Source organism: Merops nubicus, unplaced genomic scaffold, assembly GCF_000691845.1.
Source record: "Merops nubicus isolate BGI_N331 unplaced genomic scaffold, ASM69184v1 scaffold16958, whole genome shotgun sequence".
Lineage (NCBI taxonomy): Eukaryota > Metazoa > Chordata > Aves > Coraciiformes > Meropidae > Merops > Merops nubicus.
Genome location: NW_008627895.1, coordinates 4,662 through 21,981, shown reverse-complemented (window position 1 = coordinate 21,981; position 17,320 = coordinate 4,662). Strand labels below are relative to the sequence as shown.

The following is a 17,320-nucleotide window of genomic DNA, read 5'->3' as shown; positions in this document are numbered from 1 at the left end:
TTCTCTGTTTTTGTGCTTGTGCTATAAAACCAAGTAATAAGAGTTAAGGATTATTTGTCTAAAAGTCAGGGCCATGAGCAACACAGTCCTAGCGTGAATGATAGTACCAGCTTAGATTGGGGAAACAAGGGAAGGTTTTGGAAGCAGATAGAGCAGAGCCTCTCAAGAAATAGTTTTAATGTTAGCTGCTTAAATTATTTAATCTTCCTCTAAAAGCAGTTCCTTCAGTACTTTGAAGGTGTGCCTTTAGACACTGGTAGCATAGACTAAGCAGAAGGTAGACTGCACGGAGTAGTTTATGTAAGTGTTTTAGTGCTTGCTGCTTTATTCCTGAGATAGATAACATGGTTATTTAACAATAACCGTGCTCTGTTTTCTGTATTTCTCTGCTGTTTTGGTCATATTGCTAACAGCGGTTGCATTATTTTAACTAGCACACCACACTGACTTGCAGTGCAAAATTGGTGATGCTTTAATAATGCTTTCAGCCAGTGATTAAAGATGAAGAATTTCTTTTGTAGCTGAGGTTGGATTTTCCTATTTATTGATGAGTTATTAGGAAGGAGGGAGACAAAAACCTGTAAAACTGACTTTATTGTTGCTTTTATGATATTTTCAACCCTCATAGAAAAAACAAAACAAAACAAAACAAAACCAGCATTAAAATGTCAAAAGGCATAAGTATGGAAGCTTTTATTTAGAAGCATGCTTGTCCTAGTCACAGTGCTTCATGGTGGGGGAAGGAACCCCTTGTTTTTTGGCGTGGTGTGCGGTATGATCTTTCATCCAGTAAGTGATAAACTTGAAAATTAGATTAAAGAGCTTGGGGCTGGATTTAAAGACGGAGGGAGAGATTTTTATGTGCTCGGGTTGCTCTGAGAACAAGTCTTGAAGGCTTTGTTGAGGGAGAGGGGGATGTGTATATGCAGGGAGCGTGTTTTCCCTGTAAGTCAAATCTGGAATATCTCCTAGTTGCAGTTCACACTGCACTGTATTGGGCACTGCAAGTTCAGTTGTGTTCTTGTCATTTTGTAAAGAATAACAGGCTCACTAAGAATCGGGGAGGAAGAAGTAAAAGTCTGTGAAACTGCATACTTGCCAAATTTGGAAGTATGCACATTTTCCAAGCTTTAAGTTTAGCTGTAGTAATTGAGTTGTTAACATGACTCTTTCAAATTGAACTAGAAAGAATTGTGGGGAAAACTTGGTTTTTGTTTCACAATTATGTTAGTTCTTTTCTGTGGAGATCTGGAGGAAGTAATCCATAGCTGTTGAAAAGCATTTTAAACTGCAGATGCCCTTAAGGTATTAGGATGTGCTTTTATAAAATACTTTATAAACGCTTTCTTACAATGTAACAACTGTAACTTTTCTGTGGTGCTTCTGAAATCTTTTTTCCTCATGCAGAGGTCTTGCAGATAGCCCTTCTGCAGGGTTTTTAGATGAAGGATTTTGTATAGCTGTGTTTACTTAGAGAAGCTGTTATTTAGGCGAGCTACTTATCCTTGGGTTACATTTGTACAAAATTGTGTGCAGTCCTATTAAGTCAGGTGATGGGCTGGTTTTGCCTCTTTTTTTTTAATGGAGTAGGTATGTTGAGGGCTGTAGAACTGACAGGTTTTTTCTTGCTATAATGAAACGAATATTTTAATAGAAATGTTTAGACTTCCTAATATTAACTGTTGCTCTAATTTTAGGTAAACATTACCAAATGAGGAGAAAAGGAAGATGTCATCGAGTATCGTCAGCAAGGCATTCTTCTTCCCCATGCAGTATTAAACACTCCCCCACTCGAGAGACCTTGACATACGCTCAAGCTCAAAGAATGGTTGAAATAGAAATTGAAGGTCGCCTGCATCGGATCAGTATCTTTGATCCTTTAGAGATTATATTAGAAGATGATCTTACAGCCCAGGAAATGAGTGAATGCAACAGCAATAAAGAAAATAGTGAAAGACCTCCAGTCTGTCTGAGAAGCAAGCGGCATAAAAATAACAAAGTGAAAAAGAAATTTCCGAGCTCACATGGTATACCTGCTACGACAGCTCCTCTTCCAGAACCCAAAGTACGGATTGTTGAGTACAGTCCCCCTTCAGCTCCTCGGAGACCTCCGGTGTATTACAAATTCGTTGAGAAGTCAGCAGAAGAGCTTGATAACGAGGTGGAGTATGACATGGATGAAGAAGATTACGCGTGGTTAGAGATCATCAACGAGAAGCGGAAAAGCGACGGGGTGTCGGTCGTGTCGCAAAACATGTTTGAGTTCCTTATGGATAGGTTTGAAAAGGAGTCTTATTGTGAGAACCAAAAACAGGGTGACCACCAGTCTTTGATCGATGAAGATGCGGTGTGTTGTATATGCATGGATGGCGAATGCCAGAACAGCAACGTCATCCTCTTCTGCGATATGTGTAACTTAGCTGTCCACCAGGAATGCTACGGGGTGCCATATATACCTGAGGGCCAGTGGCTCTGCAGGCACTGCCTGCAGTCCCGCTCACGGCCCGTAGACTGTGTCCTGTGCCCAAACAAGGGAGGTGCCTTCAAAAAGACTGACGACGATCGTTGGGGACACGTTGTTTGTGCTTTGTGGATTCCAGAAGTTGGATTTGCCAATACTGTTTTTATTGAGCCAATTGACGGTGTCAGGAACATTCCCCCAGCCAGATGGAAGTTAACGTGCTACCTCTGTAAACAGAAAGGTGTTGGTGCCTGCATCCAGTGCCACAAAGCAAACTGCTATACTGCATTCCACGTGACGTGTGCTCAAAAAGCTGGTCTGTACATGAAAATGGAACCTGTGAAAGAACTAACTGGCAGTGGGACGACGTTCTCTGTAAAAAAGACTGCCTACTGCGATGTACATACTCCACCGGGTTGCACGCGGAGACCTCTCAATATTTATGGAGAAGCTGAAATCAAAAACGGTGTTTGTAGAAAGGAGGGATCAGTCAGAACTGCTAGGTCTACATCAAAAGTCAGAAAAAAGACCAAAAAAGCCAAGAAAACGGTGGTTGAACCCTGTACAGTTATGCCAACGGTATCTGCTCCTTATATCCCCCCCCAGAGGTAAGCAAACCAGCCAAGTGAGAGAAACCTTTACTTAATCATTAATTTCTAATTTTAAACCAATGCTTTTAGGTGCCAATTTGAAGTTTTTCTGCATTTCTCATTTGCTTTCCTTAAAGGCCGAACTCGGGATATTAACATAAATTATGGATGTTGAACTTTGTGAAATCGCATTAAAAATGCAGCAGCTTCCCCAGAAAAAATTATAAGTGGTCAAGTGGTCTGTCTTGTCCTCAGAATCATCTTTTTTTTTGTCAGACCAAGTCTTGTTTTGTGTTTGGTTTTTGTCATTCGCTGTACTTTTGAGAACTAACCACTGGATTCACAATAGCCTTTGTAGTTGACCTTCATATTGGAGAAGAAAAAATAAAAGACAGGGTTTACTGTACTTATTTTTTGAGAATCTGAACTTCTTTTTCTAATTTTAAGAGCCATGAAAATAAAACTACATTTACATATATAAGGTTTGGATCTTGTTCAGCTCCCCTAAATGAAGTATAAACTTGCACTGTAAGATCTATGTAAGTAGTACAGAAAAAAAACCCTCTGGGAAGCATTTTCATTGTAGGGCAGAGCCTTTTTTGAGGAGGTTTTTCTGAAATTTCTATTTTTTCTTTTACATGTGCAATAATATTTATCAAGGCTTGAATGAATTTCATCTTTTGCAGAGGCTTTTTTTAGAAAAGCTAGCAAGTAAGTGAGGTTAAGTTAGTTGGGTAATGTATTCTTAGTCATGGGTCCTGATAGGTGTGCCCTCTTGTTCAACATGCCATCAAATATCTCTGCCCTATAACTTCAGTGAAATATTTATATTTGAACACAAAAATTAATGCACGTTACAAAGTTTTCATACTACTCTTGTCTTTGCTTACAGGTTTATACTTTGTAAGAAGTTCTGTTCAAACTGATTTTTACATCACTGTGTCTTCTGCAGTTCTGCAGGAGCTTTTTTTCTGTGAGTGCCAATACGAGGCAGGAACACCAGGACTGAAGTTGCTCTTTACTCCCTTTTCTCTTTTGGCCATAGTGATGGGGTGGCTGGGAGATGGCTTTAGCTCTGGTGACGCTGGTGAAGTGGTGCATCAGGAAGCAGGGATGTTTCAAGTGTTGTTCTTCTAAGTGACAACAGAAATTGAGCAAAATTAAGACTTGTAGTGTCTTTGTTTTGAGAGTTAAAAAATTCAGCATGAACTTCGGTTTGTTTGGCTGTATTTTAATCTAAAAGAACAGTGGCATCTCTTTTCAGATTTTTTTTCAGTTAATCTGAGTGATGCATTTCAACACTGCAAATAATTTTGTTTCTGGGATTTGAAGTGCTATGGTAGAAAGATTTTTGTTTTCTTGGATGTTTAAGACCTAGTATACTGGGCTGAGAAATGCAAAAGTGGACTATTAGGACTAAAACCAAGTTTGTCTTTATGATGGAGTATTTGTTTTATTTCTAGCATTTATAACAAAAATGTGTGTTTACCCCTTGAATGAATTTCTTACTGATGTAAGAACAGTAATATGGAAAGTTTCTCAAAACAGGCAGCACTTCCATATACAAGTTCATTGGACTGTGACAGGACTCTTGAGATAACACAAATAAACTATGCTTTTTTGAAAGCTGACTCCCAGGTCTCAGGTAGTGGACAATAAAGGCTGATCAAATCAATATAAATAAATAGATGTTTTGAGACTGCAGTCCTTTCCCCTAATGAGTATTGTTAATAGAAGTAGCTACTTATTGACTAACTTTGACAAACAGCCTTTAGCTCCTGCCCAGTGTTCACAAATATCAGACTGATTGCACTGTTCTCTGTTTATGGCATACTTGGTAAAATGGGATTTTTGTTTAGCAATACATGGCAGAGCAGCTTAAATTGGCAGTAAGAAACTAATACTGTCATTTACAGGTAACATCGTTCATGGGAGAGGGGAGTTTGTGTAAAATAATCTGGCTTTGTCCTAATTAGGACAATCTTGTTTGATGGTGTAGCATGTTTGTGCTTTGTTTATCTAAGACAAAGTTAAAACAAAAAACACAAAGCTAAGGAGGAGTTGAAGATTAGAATGTATGGTCTCAGTTGTACCTCTGGCAGTTCTTTTCATCAGTAACTTTCATAAACACCAGACTCTAAAGGATGTTATACTCAGATATTTATTGTTTTAACTGTGTGTCATTAGATGCCAGGAACAGAAATATAAAGATGTATGTCAGCAGTGTAAAAAATGGGCAGTTTAAAACTGTTTTAAAGTTAAGCTGTGTTATAAGTTGCTTGTCTTCAGCTGAAAGAGTCTCTTGCTTAAATATTTGTGATGTGAATGTGCTTAGATCCAGAAAACATTGATAAGTGAATTAAAAGCAAAGCAGAAATGGCCTTATTAAAAGGAAAAGTGATTATGCTTTGGACCCAGATCTCAGTTGTTTTAATTTTATTTGGCTATTCCTTTTTCTTGTTTCTTTTTTTCTTTTTTCTTTCCTCTAGAAGAACTTGTGGTATGAATTAAATGCATACCCATAAACTAATAGTGAATGCTGTGGATCATTTTGCAACAGGTTTAATTTGAATGATCCCTTTTCTCTGATCTGTTTTTTTAATACATGTTATTTCTCTTGGAGCTGAAACATGACTTGCCTTTCCAGAGATCTCAAGGAAGGGCAATTAAGCTATATTTAAATTACCAGAGGTCAATGTTTAAACAGTAGTGCTTTTTCCATAAAGAAAATTATTTTTTCAGAAAGAATTTGAAATGAATGTGTTTTCACCATCTCTGGAAACTGAGGCACAGGTGGAGATGTCTGGTTTATTTTTGTGATCATTAATAACTAGACTATATGTGTCCTTGGCATATAGTTGGTTCTTCAGAGTGGGTAACTGGAAAAGTATAGAAATATGAAGATTATAGTGAGGAGGAGAATACTTGGTGGATGTAGTCCTCAGGGACAGCTCACCTGCTGAAGCTTGAGCAAAACCATCTTGCCACTTAGGTTTAATTTGAGGTGGAGAGACTGTATGCTGTTCCTTTCCTCAAATGCATATGAAAGACTGGGCATTTTAATAATGTCATTTGTAGTCTGCTTTCCAGAACACCTATCTTAATGTTCAGGTTATAGTAAAAAGATCTGTGTAGAGCAACGTAGTTGATAATTTTTACACAGCTCCTGTTGCTGATGGATTTCTGTATCAGCTTCTCTGTGGGTCAGGTTTCTGTGCTGCTGCCCTGCGTGGTCGTGAGAGCTGTACACTTTTCAGTTACATGGATGGCATACTCTTGAGCTTTTTGCTGTTAAGTTACAAAGACAGTGTCATTTCTGTAGTTCATCTATAGTCTCATTATAGGGCCTCTTAGACTGTTACCTGTGAACTACTGCTTTAAGAGTGTAGGATCAGAAGTGTTTAACCATTGATAATCGTGTTGATGACTTCATGACAAGTGCTTGCTTCCCATCTCTGGGTATCTCTCTGTCCTGCTGCCTAGGTATTTAAGAAAGTCTATACCTAAGTATCCACTTCCAAAGGTGCACTAGGTCATCTTGGAACCTTAAGGTGACTTCAGTTTTTAGTGCTGTCATTGCTGACTTCTTAGTAACTTCCTTAGCACTTGGAATATAATATCTGGGACCACTGGAGAACCTCTTCTGCATATATGATTTGCATCAGGGCTTCTGGCCACAGAAGTATGACACCTCTTCACTAAGAAATTCCATTCAATTTTTCTTGAAATGTAAAACCATTAGAGATTGTTTATGTTGGACTGCCTGCATGCATCATGTAGTTTTTACACAAAGGAAAAAAAAAAGGCAGGAATGATCTTAGTCTGGAAGTCCCGTGTCAGAGCAGCCGTGTTACAGGAGGGGGGGAGGTCACTCAGACTGCACCTCTGCACAGCAGGGATGGGCAGCACCACCATCTGTGGGCAAATGGGCATCAGAAAGGTGGCCTCCTGCAACCACCAGCTAGTTCATCTGAAGACAGTGGTGAATCTGTTCTTGCAGTGTTCTTGCTCCACAGATTGCGTGGCAATTGAATTTTACACTGCAGGTCCAGACTTTACAGGTTAGGATTTCCTAAATTTTGGGGCTGACTTGCAAATCTAAATCTCCTTGTCTGTTAGTTATCTTCTGCTGGCTCTGTGCTCCATTTCTTGTGGATTTTTTTTTGTTTGTTTTGCTCATCCTTGTCCTTTGTAACAGCTGCCTTATCCACTGAGTAGGATGGATGCACAAAGGAGAAGAGTTGCAGTGGTAGCTGTGATACTGTTTGGTTTCTCTTATTTTTGAGTGCTTGATCCTTTAATACAAATACAATTGTTTTGGTGTAGTCTCTTGATCTTGTGTGTTGAAAGAGGCATTTAAAGTGTATTTGCTTGATGAAAAGCAAAGCCAGTGTCTGTATTCATGTTCTTTACAAATGTTGTGAAACTAAGGTATTGCTGCTACGTACTGGAGGGGAAAATGAATATGATATAAAATATGTCATCTTAAAAATATACCCTGAGATGTAGTGAAATCTGCTTTATTAAAATACCATTTGTTCAAATACTGCTTTATTAAGGGGAAGCAGATATTTGAAAGTATATAAATATTTGCCTTTGTCTTTAGTTTTGATTTCTACATGGTGCATTTGCATTCTCTGAAATAAAGAAAGCATTTGAAGTGCAATACTTCCCCAGATAGCTAAGCAGAAAAAGCTCCTTTCTGAATGAGATCTTGCACTTGTTTTCTGTGTTGTATGCACCAGTTGTGGTTTGTCATGGTGCTGAAACCAAATTGAAAGATCCTTATAGTGGGAAGGTAACAGAGTAAAAATTGCTGAGACTCTTAAAAATATTTCAGCTGTATGTTGAAATCAACATTTATGTACTGCACATTAATTGATTTTTCTGTATTGACCTTTGCTTTTATTGGAAAGCATATTGCTTCTGAAAGTAGAACTGGATTTCTTTTACTGTATGTCTCACAGCAGAACCAGTATTTCCTTTTGGTTTATAATCTATTCAGTTGAACTATCCTGAACTTAGCAAATAATTAAATGTAGTCTTGTTATCTTGACACAGGAGTCTTCATTAATTCTAAAATGAAGTATGGACCAGAAAAATAAATTAATAGAAAGCAATGAAATACAATATAAGCAGGAAGGAACATTTAAAAGACCTTTGTGACAGTCTGCATTCAAAGATGATTCTTCTTAATCATATATGTGGCTTGTGGGTTTCTTGGAGGGGTTTGTTTTAATGTTTTTAGGATACTTTTTTTTTAATAGCCTTAGAAAGTTTTTAAGTAGGGGAAGAACATAAGAAATGCCACTTAAAGTGAAGTATTAAAAAAAAAAAGCATTGAAAAATACTGCTAGAGCCAGCACTGAAAAAAAATTGAAAGCTGAATACATCCAGACTAATGTCTGTCAGTCATTTATCCTTCTACATATATATTTTTTTTTTTCCTTTTCTGTCTTCTTTTTATTTTCTATAGACCAGGCAAAGAAACTTAAACCAGAAATGAATATGTTACATGTTTCTGTAAGGTGCATCATTAGTATTCTGTGTCCTCTAAAGGGTTTGATCCACAGTGGTTATATACATGATAATGCAGTTATGAAGGTAAAAATTAATGTGGTTTTGTTTTTCAGTACTTCTGAGTTTCACCAGTTATGTGAACTTTCATTAGCTTTTTTTGTTGGAATTAGAGAATGTTGCATAGTGCCATACAAAAATGTTTTTCAGAACCCACTGTCTGAAGACCTGTCTCCTGACAGTATTTTATTCCATGTTCAAGTTACAGAGTGCACAAAAATTAGTAGATAAATACTCAGATGCCTTCCTATCTGTAATAAAAGTAAATTTTTTATGAATACTTCATTTTCTGCTGATACGAATTTAGCCTTTTGAGATTAGATTTCAAAATCATATAATCTTATGTGGTATGTTTATGACTACTACAAAAAAAAGAAGCATAGAAAAATGTTTTGAGTAATTTTAAGGAAATGTCATGACTCAGTATTATGTATAGAAAGTGGCAGAAGTGTTATCTATGCATGTGATTTTTCTGAGAAGACTAAGGAGGGTTTCCAGTGTGTCAGGGTGGGGTTTTTTGGTGTTGGGTTTTTCTGTTTTTGGTTTGTTTTTGTTTGTTTGTTTTTGGGTTTTTTTGTTGGTTTGGTTGTTTTGGGTTTTTTTTCCTTATCCAAAGGTTTGAAAGACCACAGGCCTATTGTAACAATGAACCTGTTAGAACTAACAGAGAATTGACTGAAACAACATAGTATTTTCTTAACTCCTGAATTTAATGTTCTGTTTTCCTGTCCAAGGAAAAAATTTACAAGGTGTTTGCTCAAGTAGAAAAATAGGTTCGTGGTTTCAAAGTCATGGGAAGCAAGAAAAAAAATGTGCCTCCTACATGTTCAGTCAAAATCAAATACTATTTAAAGACCAGTAAATGTAGAATAGGAACCTGGAGAGACTTTCAGGCTTCAGAAGATGAATGGGTAGATAAAATGTATACTGTTGGACTCTGTATCTAGCAGAGAAAGGGGAATTCAGGAGGTAGAATTCTAAAGCCTACAGACAAAACGGCATCACTGGGAAGGTGGTGAAGCACTGCGTGAAGGCTGCCGAGGGAAGTTACTCAGCAATGCAGCTTCAAATGGATCTTCAACATAGAATTTGGAAAGTAGTGATAATTAGGGAAGTGTGTGTTCATCACGTGGGATTCTGCAGACCTGTGTTGGACAGAAGTTTACATGAAATCAGTGTCTTTTCAGGATTTGATATGTACCCTGTGCAGACATGCAAACGGACTCCAGTTTTTACATAGCTTATTTTTCTACCTGTGTTGTCTTTAAAGTTGATCAAAGGGATTTGTTTGGGTTTATTTTTAGTTCAGAAATCATATGGTAAGTTGAAATTTTCGTTCAAGGTGCAGGTAGCAAACATAGAAGCAGCAACAGAATTGTCTACACTGTTTAAAAGAACCCACAATATATATATTGAAAAGTGAGTTTTACAAGCACTGTTTGATAAGCAGCTACTGCCAAAGTTTGTCCGTGGGAAGAGTAGGGTTTCATCTGTCCAAGCAGGCTTTCTCATCTTCAAATGCTGAACTTTTGGATACAGATCTAGGAGGAATAGTTGGCAAGACTCCAGAATGAATTCCTGTTCCTAAAATAGATGCTTCCATAGCTTTTTATTCTATTTTTCTGCTAATTCACTTCCAGTTAGTGTTGTTTGGGTTACTGTAAGTGGAGTTAATATTTGTTTACTGCCTCCTATGAGTCTTAATATGCTCTGTGGAACTTAGATGAGCAAAGCTTGAAAATTCAAATTTCTTGAAACTCACTTTACTTTGTTCAATCTAGATTATATTTTTTTTTTCCCTATCAGATTACAGAAATGTATCTGCAGCCTTTGTGTTGGAAAATAGGCGTGTTTTATTTTTCTAGTAGAGTGGAACATCATTTGATGGTTCATGAGGATTACCACAGGTCCAGAGAAAGTGATACTAAGTAGAGTTTTGCAGAGTATAATTTAGTTTTGCTAGTCTTTTGCATGTACCTATGATACATCTATGTTGGAACCTGCAGAGTAACAAACTGATGAAACTGGAGGCTTGGGACAAGTATAGTAACTAAAATTGTAGGTTTAGTTCATGCTTACAAATGGATTTGCCTTTGTGGGTATGTGATCTTACTTAATCTTACAGATTTTCATATTAAATTCCTTATGCCTGAGATACTGTAGTAATACTGGCAAAACCACAAACATACTTGTGGAAATTTTCTCTCCAGTTTATATTTCAAAAACTTGAGAGTAGAGAGATACTATAGAAGGCTTCATAGATTGTAACACCAAAAAGATACCTGGGGGTTAAAAAACATGTATGGTCTGTGGAGTAGTTAGTGATGATTAATAGAAAAGTGGCTGATTATCTGTCCTTGGCTTTCTTAGGTTAAACTACCACATAGTCACCAAAAATAGGGTTTTCACCTTCCCTGTAACTGGTTGCTGTGGTTGGCACAGTGACACGTCGCTGGCACGGGGAGGGGAGGCAGTCAGGAGCAGGGATTCAGAAGCTGTGAGGTTGCCAACCTGACAAGAGCACATCTCTGCTGTTGATGAGAAGTATTTTGTGCATTTATCTAAAAGATGAGGAGACACAGGACTGAGTAGCACTGGGCTTTCTCTGGTGCTTTGCCCAGTGTGCTTTGCCCATTCTTTGCAGGGTAGATTATCCATCACATCTCTGTGTGTGAGGAGAGGGTTAGTGTACAGCAGCTGATAAACTACAGTTTCTCATCAAAGCTGTTGTATATTAAATTTAATTTTAAATTAATTTTTTTGGAGTCCATCTTAACCTTTTAAAGCAAACCAGTTTCATCTGCTCATCCTTCTGTTGCTTTTGTAAATGGAGCACAATGTTAATGCCATAATTTACACTTCAGCCTGACCTGTGGTTTCAGGCTGGGACCTGCAGGTGCTATTTGAAAGGTTTGGTTGAAGAGGGACCTTTCCCTTTTTAAAGCCAAGCAGGGAATTGTACAATACCTCTGTGTCATGTTTGTACTGTGTGTCACAGTGTTTTACAGTTGGATGCAAGTGGAGCTCAGGAAGGGAAATTCTGGTGGCTTTCTCAGTTGCCTGTGGCACAAATAAAACAGTTTTGAAAAATGTTTTGTCATCTGTGTAGTCTTGGAAGATAGCCCAAAAATTAAAAAAAAAAAAAAAAAAAAGAAAAAAACAAGAGAGATTATGACTGACTGGTAGTGCCAAAACATCAAAAGGCTGCAGTGATCATCAGCTGGAAACCTAATGCCTCTTGTATGGGGCCAGTTATATAACAGCAGCTACTGAATTTCCTGGGAACACAGCCACTTTTAAAAGAATTCTAATTTTTTTTTTTTCCAATGTACTTTATTTTAAGTAACTGGTAAGTTGGGGGAAAAAGAACTTACCGAGCCACACTGAGCTGTTCTTAAGGCCTCAGAACAGCAGTTCAGGCTGCAGCAAGTTAGTGTAAGAACTCTTCTGCCCTGGGTTTAGCTTAATTGTTTAAATATTTTGAGAGAAAAGTCTTTACCATGTAACATGGTCCATCTCAGGATGTTCTGTGGGAATTTTATCTTAACAGATTTTCTGTTCTGTGTCAAACCTGGGCAGCAAGAACAGTTCTTGTCGCCGTGCTTGCTTTCTGTAGCTGCTGTAATTGTGGCTGGCTTCTTCCCTGACATGTCTTACAGTCTGCCCTATCCCAATTGACTGTAATACTGGTAGGATCTTCCAGATATATGTTCCTACATTGCCTTCTTTGTGACTTGTCTTCAGTAGTAGTCTTGCACTTATTTGACAGTCTTAACAGAGATACAAAAAATTATTAATATGAGATTGCTCATTGCAATGAGATTGGTCTTTTATTTTTTTTTTTTTCTGAAGAGAAAGCACCAGTTCCATTGATACACTTAAGTTTAATGTGAATTCTACATACCTGTTATATTTTTCTTCCAGTACTTGGTATTCTTCACTTGCTATTGGAAAATAAAACACTACAGAAAAATGTTCTTTCCTGATACACCTGGAAAAAAAACCGGGTGGACAGTACTTTAACAGAAGAAAGGCCTTTGCTGAGGTGTTTTCTGTAGTGCTGGGAGGTGATGTAAGTTCTCTAAGTCTTGCCTCTATGTGAGGGATTGGTCAGTGTACTGAACCAGTTAATCATGACTTAGGCAAGTCAGATCCTGAATTGCAAAACTATGAAGTCTTCAAACAGCTCTTCCTTACCTGCCTGAAATGTAGAGTCTTAAAAATTATTTCCAATAGTTGTCTTTTAAATTAATCTCTCTGTTGAAAGGGGGAAAAAAAAAAACACAAGTGCAATGTGGAGCAAACTGCTCTAAGACCTCATAGAATTTCAAAACTGTAGTTTGAAAATTTATTTTCAAACATGCATGAGTTTAGTTCCAGTTCAGGTAGCAGAAAGGGACTTATACAGGACTGGTGTATAGTGGTGTGCCCTATTTCATTCTCCTGTTCAGCTTTGCTGTGGCTGAACGTGTCTTTGTGAGTGAGAACTTTTCCCAGTATGGTGCTGCTGTCAGGGGTTGGAGCTTCAGAATCAATACCCAGACTGTGCTGCTTGCAGGGTTCTACAGCAGCAGAGGAATCATTTATTTCCTCAAAACGATTGTATTGCCTGTCAAAACATAAAGTGTTTCCCACAGTAAAATTCTACCTGGGAGTAACTGACTATGCAAAAAGGTGACCATAGTACAGAGCTGTACTTAGTAGTTTCTTAAGGTCTAACAGCAGATGTAATATGCTAATTAAGCCAGTAAGATAATAGTGTAGAGGCTCTGTAGGTGTCTGTCATGTGTAGAACCTCTGACCTGTTTTGAGAAATTAAGGGTTGATTTGTGGTATATTGCCATCACTGGTTTCTAAACTAAATAAGAACAGCCAGCATTTCATAGAATGATAGAATACCAACTTGGAAGGGACCTCAAGGGACATCTAGCCCAACATTTCTTGGCAAAAGCATGGTCTAGACAGGAAGGCCCAAACTCTGTCCCACTGAATCTTAAAAGTGGCCACCGGCAGGGGAGCCACCACTTCCCTGGGGAGATTATTCAATGGCTGGTGGTTCCTGTGAAAAATTTTCCTCTTGTGTCCAGTTTCTCCCCAGGACCAACATATACCCATTACCCCTTGTCTTTTCCAGGTGACTCCTTGTGCCAAGGGAGTCTCAATCTTCTTTGGAGCCACCCTTTAGATATTGGAACATGGTGATGAGGTCTCTCCTAAGCATTCTTTTCTCAAGGCTGGACAAACCCAGCTCTCCCAGCCTTTTTTTATATGGCAGCTTCCCAATCCTTGAACCATCTTTGTGGTCCTTCTCTAGATGCTCTCCAGCCTGTCCACATTTCTTTTTTTACAGCAGGGACCAAAACTGAACACAGTATTGCAGGTGTGGCCTGACAAGCAGTGAGAGTGGGGTAATGGCTTCTTTATCTCTGCTGGTAATGCCCTTGCTGATGCAACCCAGCATCCTGGTGGCTTTCTTTGCCACAGCAGTGCAGTGTTCACTCATGTTGAGCTTCTTGTCCACCAGGACCCCATGATCCCCTTCCCCAGAGCAGCTCCCAGCCAGGTAGATCCCAGTTTGTGCTGCATTCCTGGATTATGTTTTCTCAGATGCCTTATCTTACATTTGTCTTTGTTGACTTTCATAGGATTCTTATTAGCCCACTCTTGTTATCTGGGTCTTCCTGCAAGGTGGCTCTCCCTTCCCAAGTGTCCACTTCCCCATTCCGTTTCGTGTCCTCAGCAAACTTCATCAGGGCACACTTGATCCCACCATGCAGATCACTTACAGATATTAAATGGTATTTATTTGGTTTTGTGTGAAGGGAAGGCAGAGAGGAGTATGTTTCTGCCCCTTGTCAGGTAGTTTCTGCACTCCAAATTACCTTCTGTTTATTTGTCTCTTGAAAGCTGTGAAATATCTTCTGTGAACATCTTTTCCTAAGCTTATTCTAGCACTTTACTATTACAATTATCTATGAATAGAATGGCTTGTTATGTGAATGGGCAAATGTACTTAAAGCTGTAATTAGAGATGTTTGCTTAGTCTTGCCACATCTGATGGGCAAGAAGCCAAGGCACCTTTCTTCATGTTGTTATGGTTCTCTGATCTTTCCAAGTAGGTATATATTTGGCTGTGCTTTTTTTTTTTTTTTATAACTCAGTTCAGTAGCTTTTGCTGTTTCCAAGAGAGCAATGTGAAAGAATTTACTTGATTTTGATTGCATTCTGTAGTTCTTTGTAATTCTTGTGTGTTTGAAGCTTAATACAGTCACGTCAAGGTCTGTTCTGCATTGAGTAAGTGTGGAGCCTGCCCCTGCCCTTTAGTGAGAGACTTAGAAAATGGTCCTAAGTCCATCTGCAGACTTACTAGATTTTAAGTTAAGCTAAACTTTTTCAAGAATGTGAACAGGCTTACTTATTAACTGAAAAACAATATCACTAAAGATCCAAAGGACACAGTGGCAAAACATTTTAAAGACAACCTGTGTTTATTTTGCCTTTACCCAGTGATGACTGAAAGCACTGTAGCTGCAGTTAGCACAACACCTTACCTATTGCACCTTCCCTTATACACAGCCCTGCAAAAACCACCAGGGAGAGGAGAGCTTTGGTGAACTCAAGGTAGACTTGTATATCTCTCTGAAAAATATCATTCATGTTTCCCAGCTATTCTTAAAAATCATTTTGCCCAAGGTTTATTTACAGCTTTACATTTTGTGTAGGTATTTCACTACTTTTCTTCTCTCAAGAAAATGCTTTATTCCTAATAATAAAAGGGGAAAAGCAGAGAAATACTTACACGTGTATACATTTGTGATTTTTATTTAAACACCTTGCGGTAGTGCTTTCCAAATCAGGCACTTCTTTTGCTATGGGTAGTAATATACTCAGGAAAGATTTAACAGACTCCTGTTCACTGACAGTATCCTTCCTGGAACCCTATTTTATGACCAACTCAGGGAAATCATTTTCCCCTGTCTCCACTCAAACAAATGAACAACCCCCTTAGCGATACAGGTGGTTGGTGCCTTGCGACATCTTGTGTTAATTTTGCAGGGGCTGCAACCAGTGACAAATCCCCACAATATACAGAGACAAAACCTTTCCATTCTGCAATCATTTTTTTTATATTTTTTTTTCCCCCATGATTTCAAGATCCTGTAAGCACAGAGAGCTGAAGATCTGTTTCAGATAAACTTTTTGTTTTTTAATGTAAGATGTGAGGGGTTTATGTCATGTGTGTTACGTGGACATTTTAGCATGGCATGATGTGAAAAATAGGAGTCAAGGTTGTTGCATGTGATGTTGATATACCACTATCCCCAGAGTAGATTTAACAGAGTGTATATGGACAGCATTAGCATCTGTCAAAAAAAACACATTTGGGGGAAATACTGTCTATTTAATGAAGATATTTTGCTTAACTGTTTGTATCATCCTCTCGCATCTGTTCTGTGTGGCTATTTTCATCATATGTGGGGTAAAATCATGTGTGTTCTGTTTTACATATTTTGTTTGTTATATTTGCCAAAAATTTAATCTTGGTAGGTGAGTAATACAAGCTTTTTGTTGCATGTTTTTAGATAAAAAGTTTGAAGATCTACAGTCTGTAAAATAAACTATGGATTCGGTGTAAAGATGGCAATGAATGATCTGAAAACTTCTGTAGTGATTTAGGGCTTTATTTCTGATTTTATTTTCAATAGGAAGGTTATTCTGAAATGCACATAGAGCTTTATTCTTAGCTCTGCGGGGTTGCACTTGAGGCAAAGATCATGAAAAAATTGATACCCTGTAGCTTTATAAAGTAACTTAATGTATTTGGTAGAAACTACAGCGTCAAGATCTTTTATTTGATTGTAATCTATTTCTCAGAAATAATTGTGCTGAAAGAGGGGTGTCACTGGAAGAAATTAATAATATGGTGATCACCACTGTTGTTACATTTTACATTCATATAAATCTGATGTTTAACTTCCATAGACAAATACATTTTATGCTTTGCTGTGAAAAATACAATATCAGTTTTTCCATATTTTAGATTAAATAAGATTATGAATCAGGTGGCCATTCAACGGAAGAAGCAATTTGTTGAACGAGTTCACAGTTACTGGTTGCTTAAAAGACTGTCTAGGAATGGTGTTCCTCTGTTGAGAAGGCTGCAGTCCAGTTTACAGTCACAAAGAAACACGCAACAGGTATGTGACACACTTTTTACTTATAAGAAGAAAATCTTTCTTTTATAGAGCAAAAAATTAACCAGGAAACATAGCAGTACTTACCCAGTACTGAGTAAATTTTTTACATTATTGTTAAGTAATATGTCTTATATTAGAAATCAGACATTATCTAATCCTTTTTAATTTGTGAGATACAAAAAATTATGTGCAGGTTTTTCTTTTGTTTTGCTTAAGTGTTTCAGAAAAATACCATCACCAAAACTATCCTAATACTGTTGTTCGTTGACTAGTATTGTGGTTTTTTTAGAACTCATTCCTCAATGTGCTATGAGTTAGTAAGATAAAATTTTATTTTACCTTAAATCTTTATTGTGTTTTAAATTCATTGAAAGATGCAAAGCCAATATTGTCTTTGACACTTAAAACTGAGGAAAAAAAATTGAGATTTTTACAGAGTAAAGGTTAGATTATACTAGTTGACAGTTTTTTAATTCAGATTCTCTTTGCCTCTC

The 17,320-nt window shown here is 37.7% G+C and overlaps 1 protein-coding gene across 1 annotated transcript; it reads left to right on the top strand.

Annotated features, from left to right (window-relative positions):
• Positions 1–1,701: 1,701 nt before the first annotated feature.
• Positions 1,702–16,826, top strand: BRD1 (bromodomain containing 1; the record flags this gene model as incomplete). The annotated part of the gene is made up of 2 exons (XM_008946502.1): positions 1,702–3,069; positions 16,670–16,826. Coding segments are annotated over exons 1-2 (1,515 nt in total), but the record flags the coding sequence as incomplete, so codon positions are not given.
• Between the last annotated feature and the right edge of the window lie 494 nt (positions 16,827–17,320).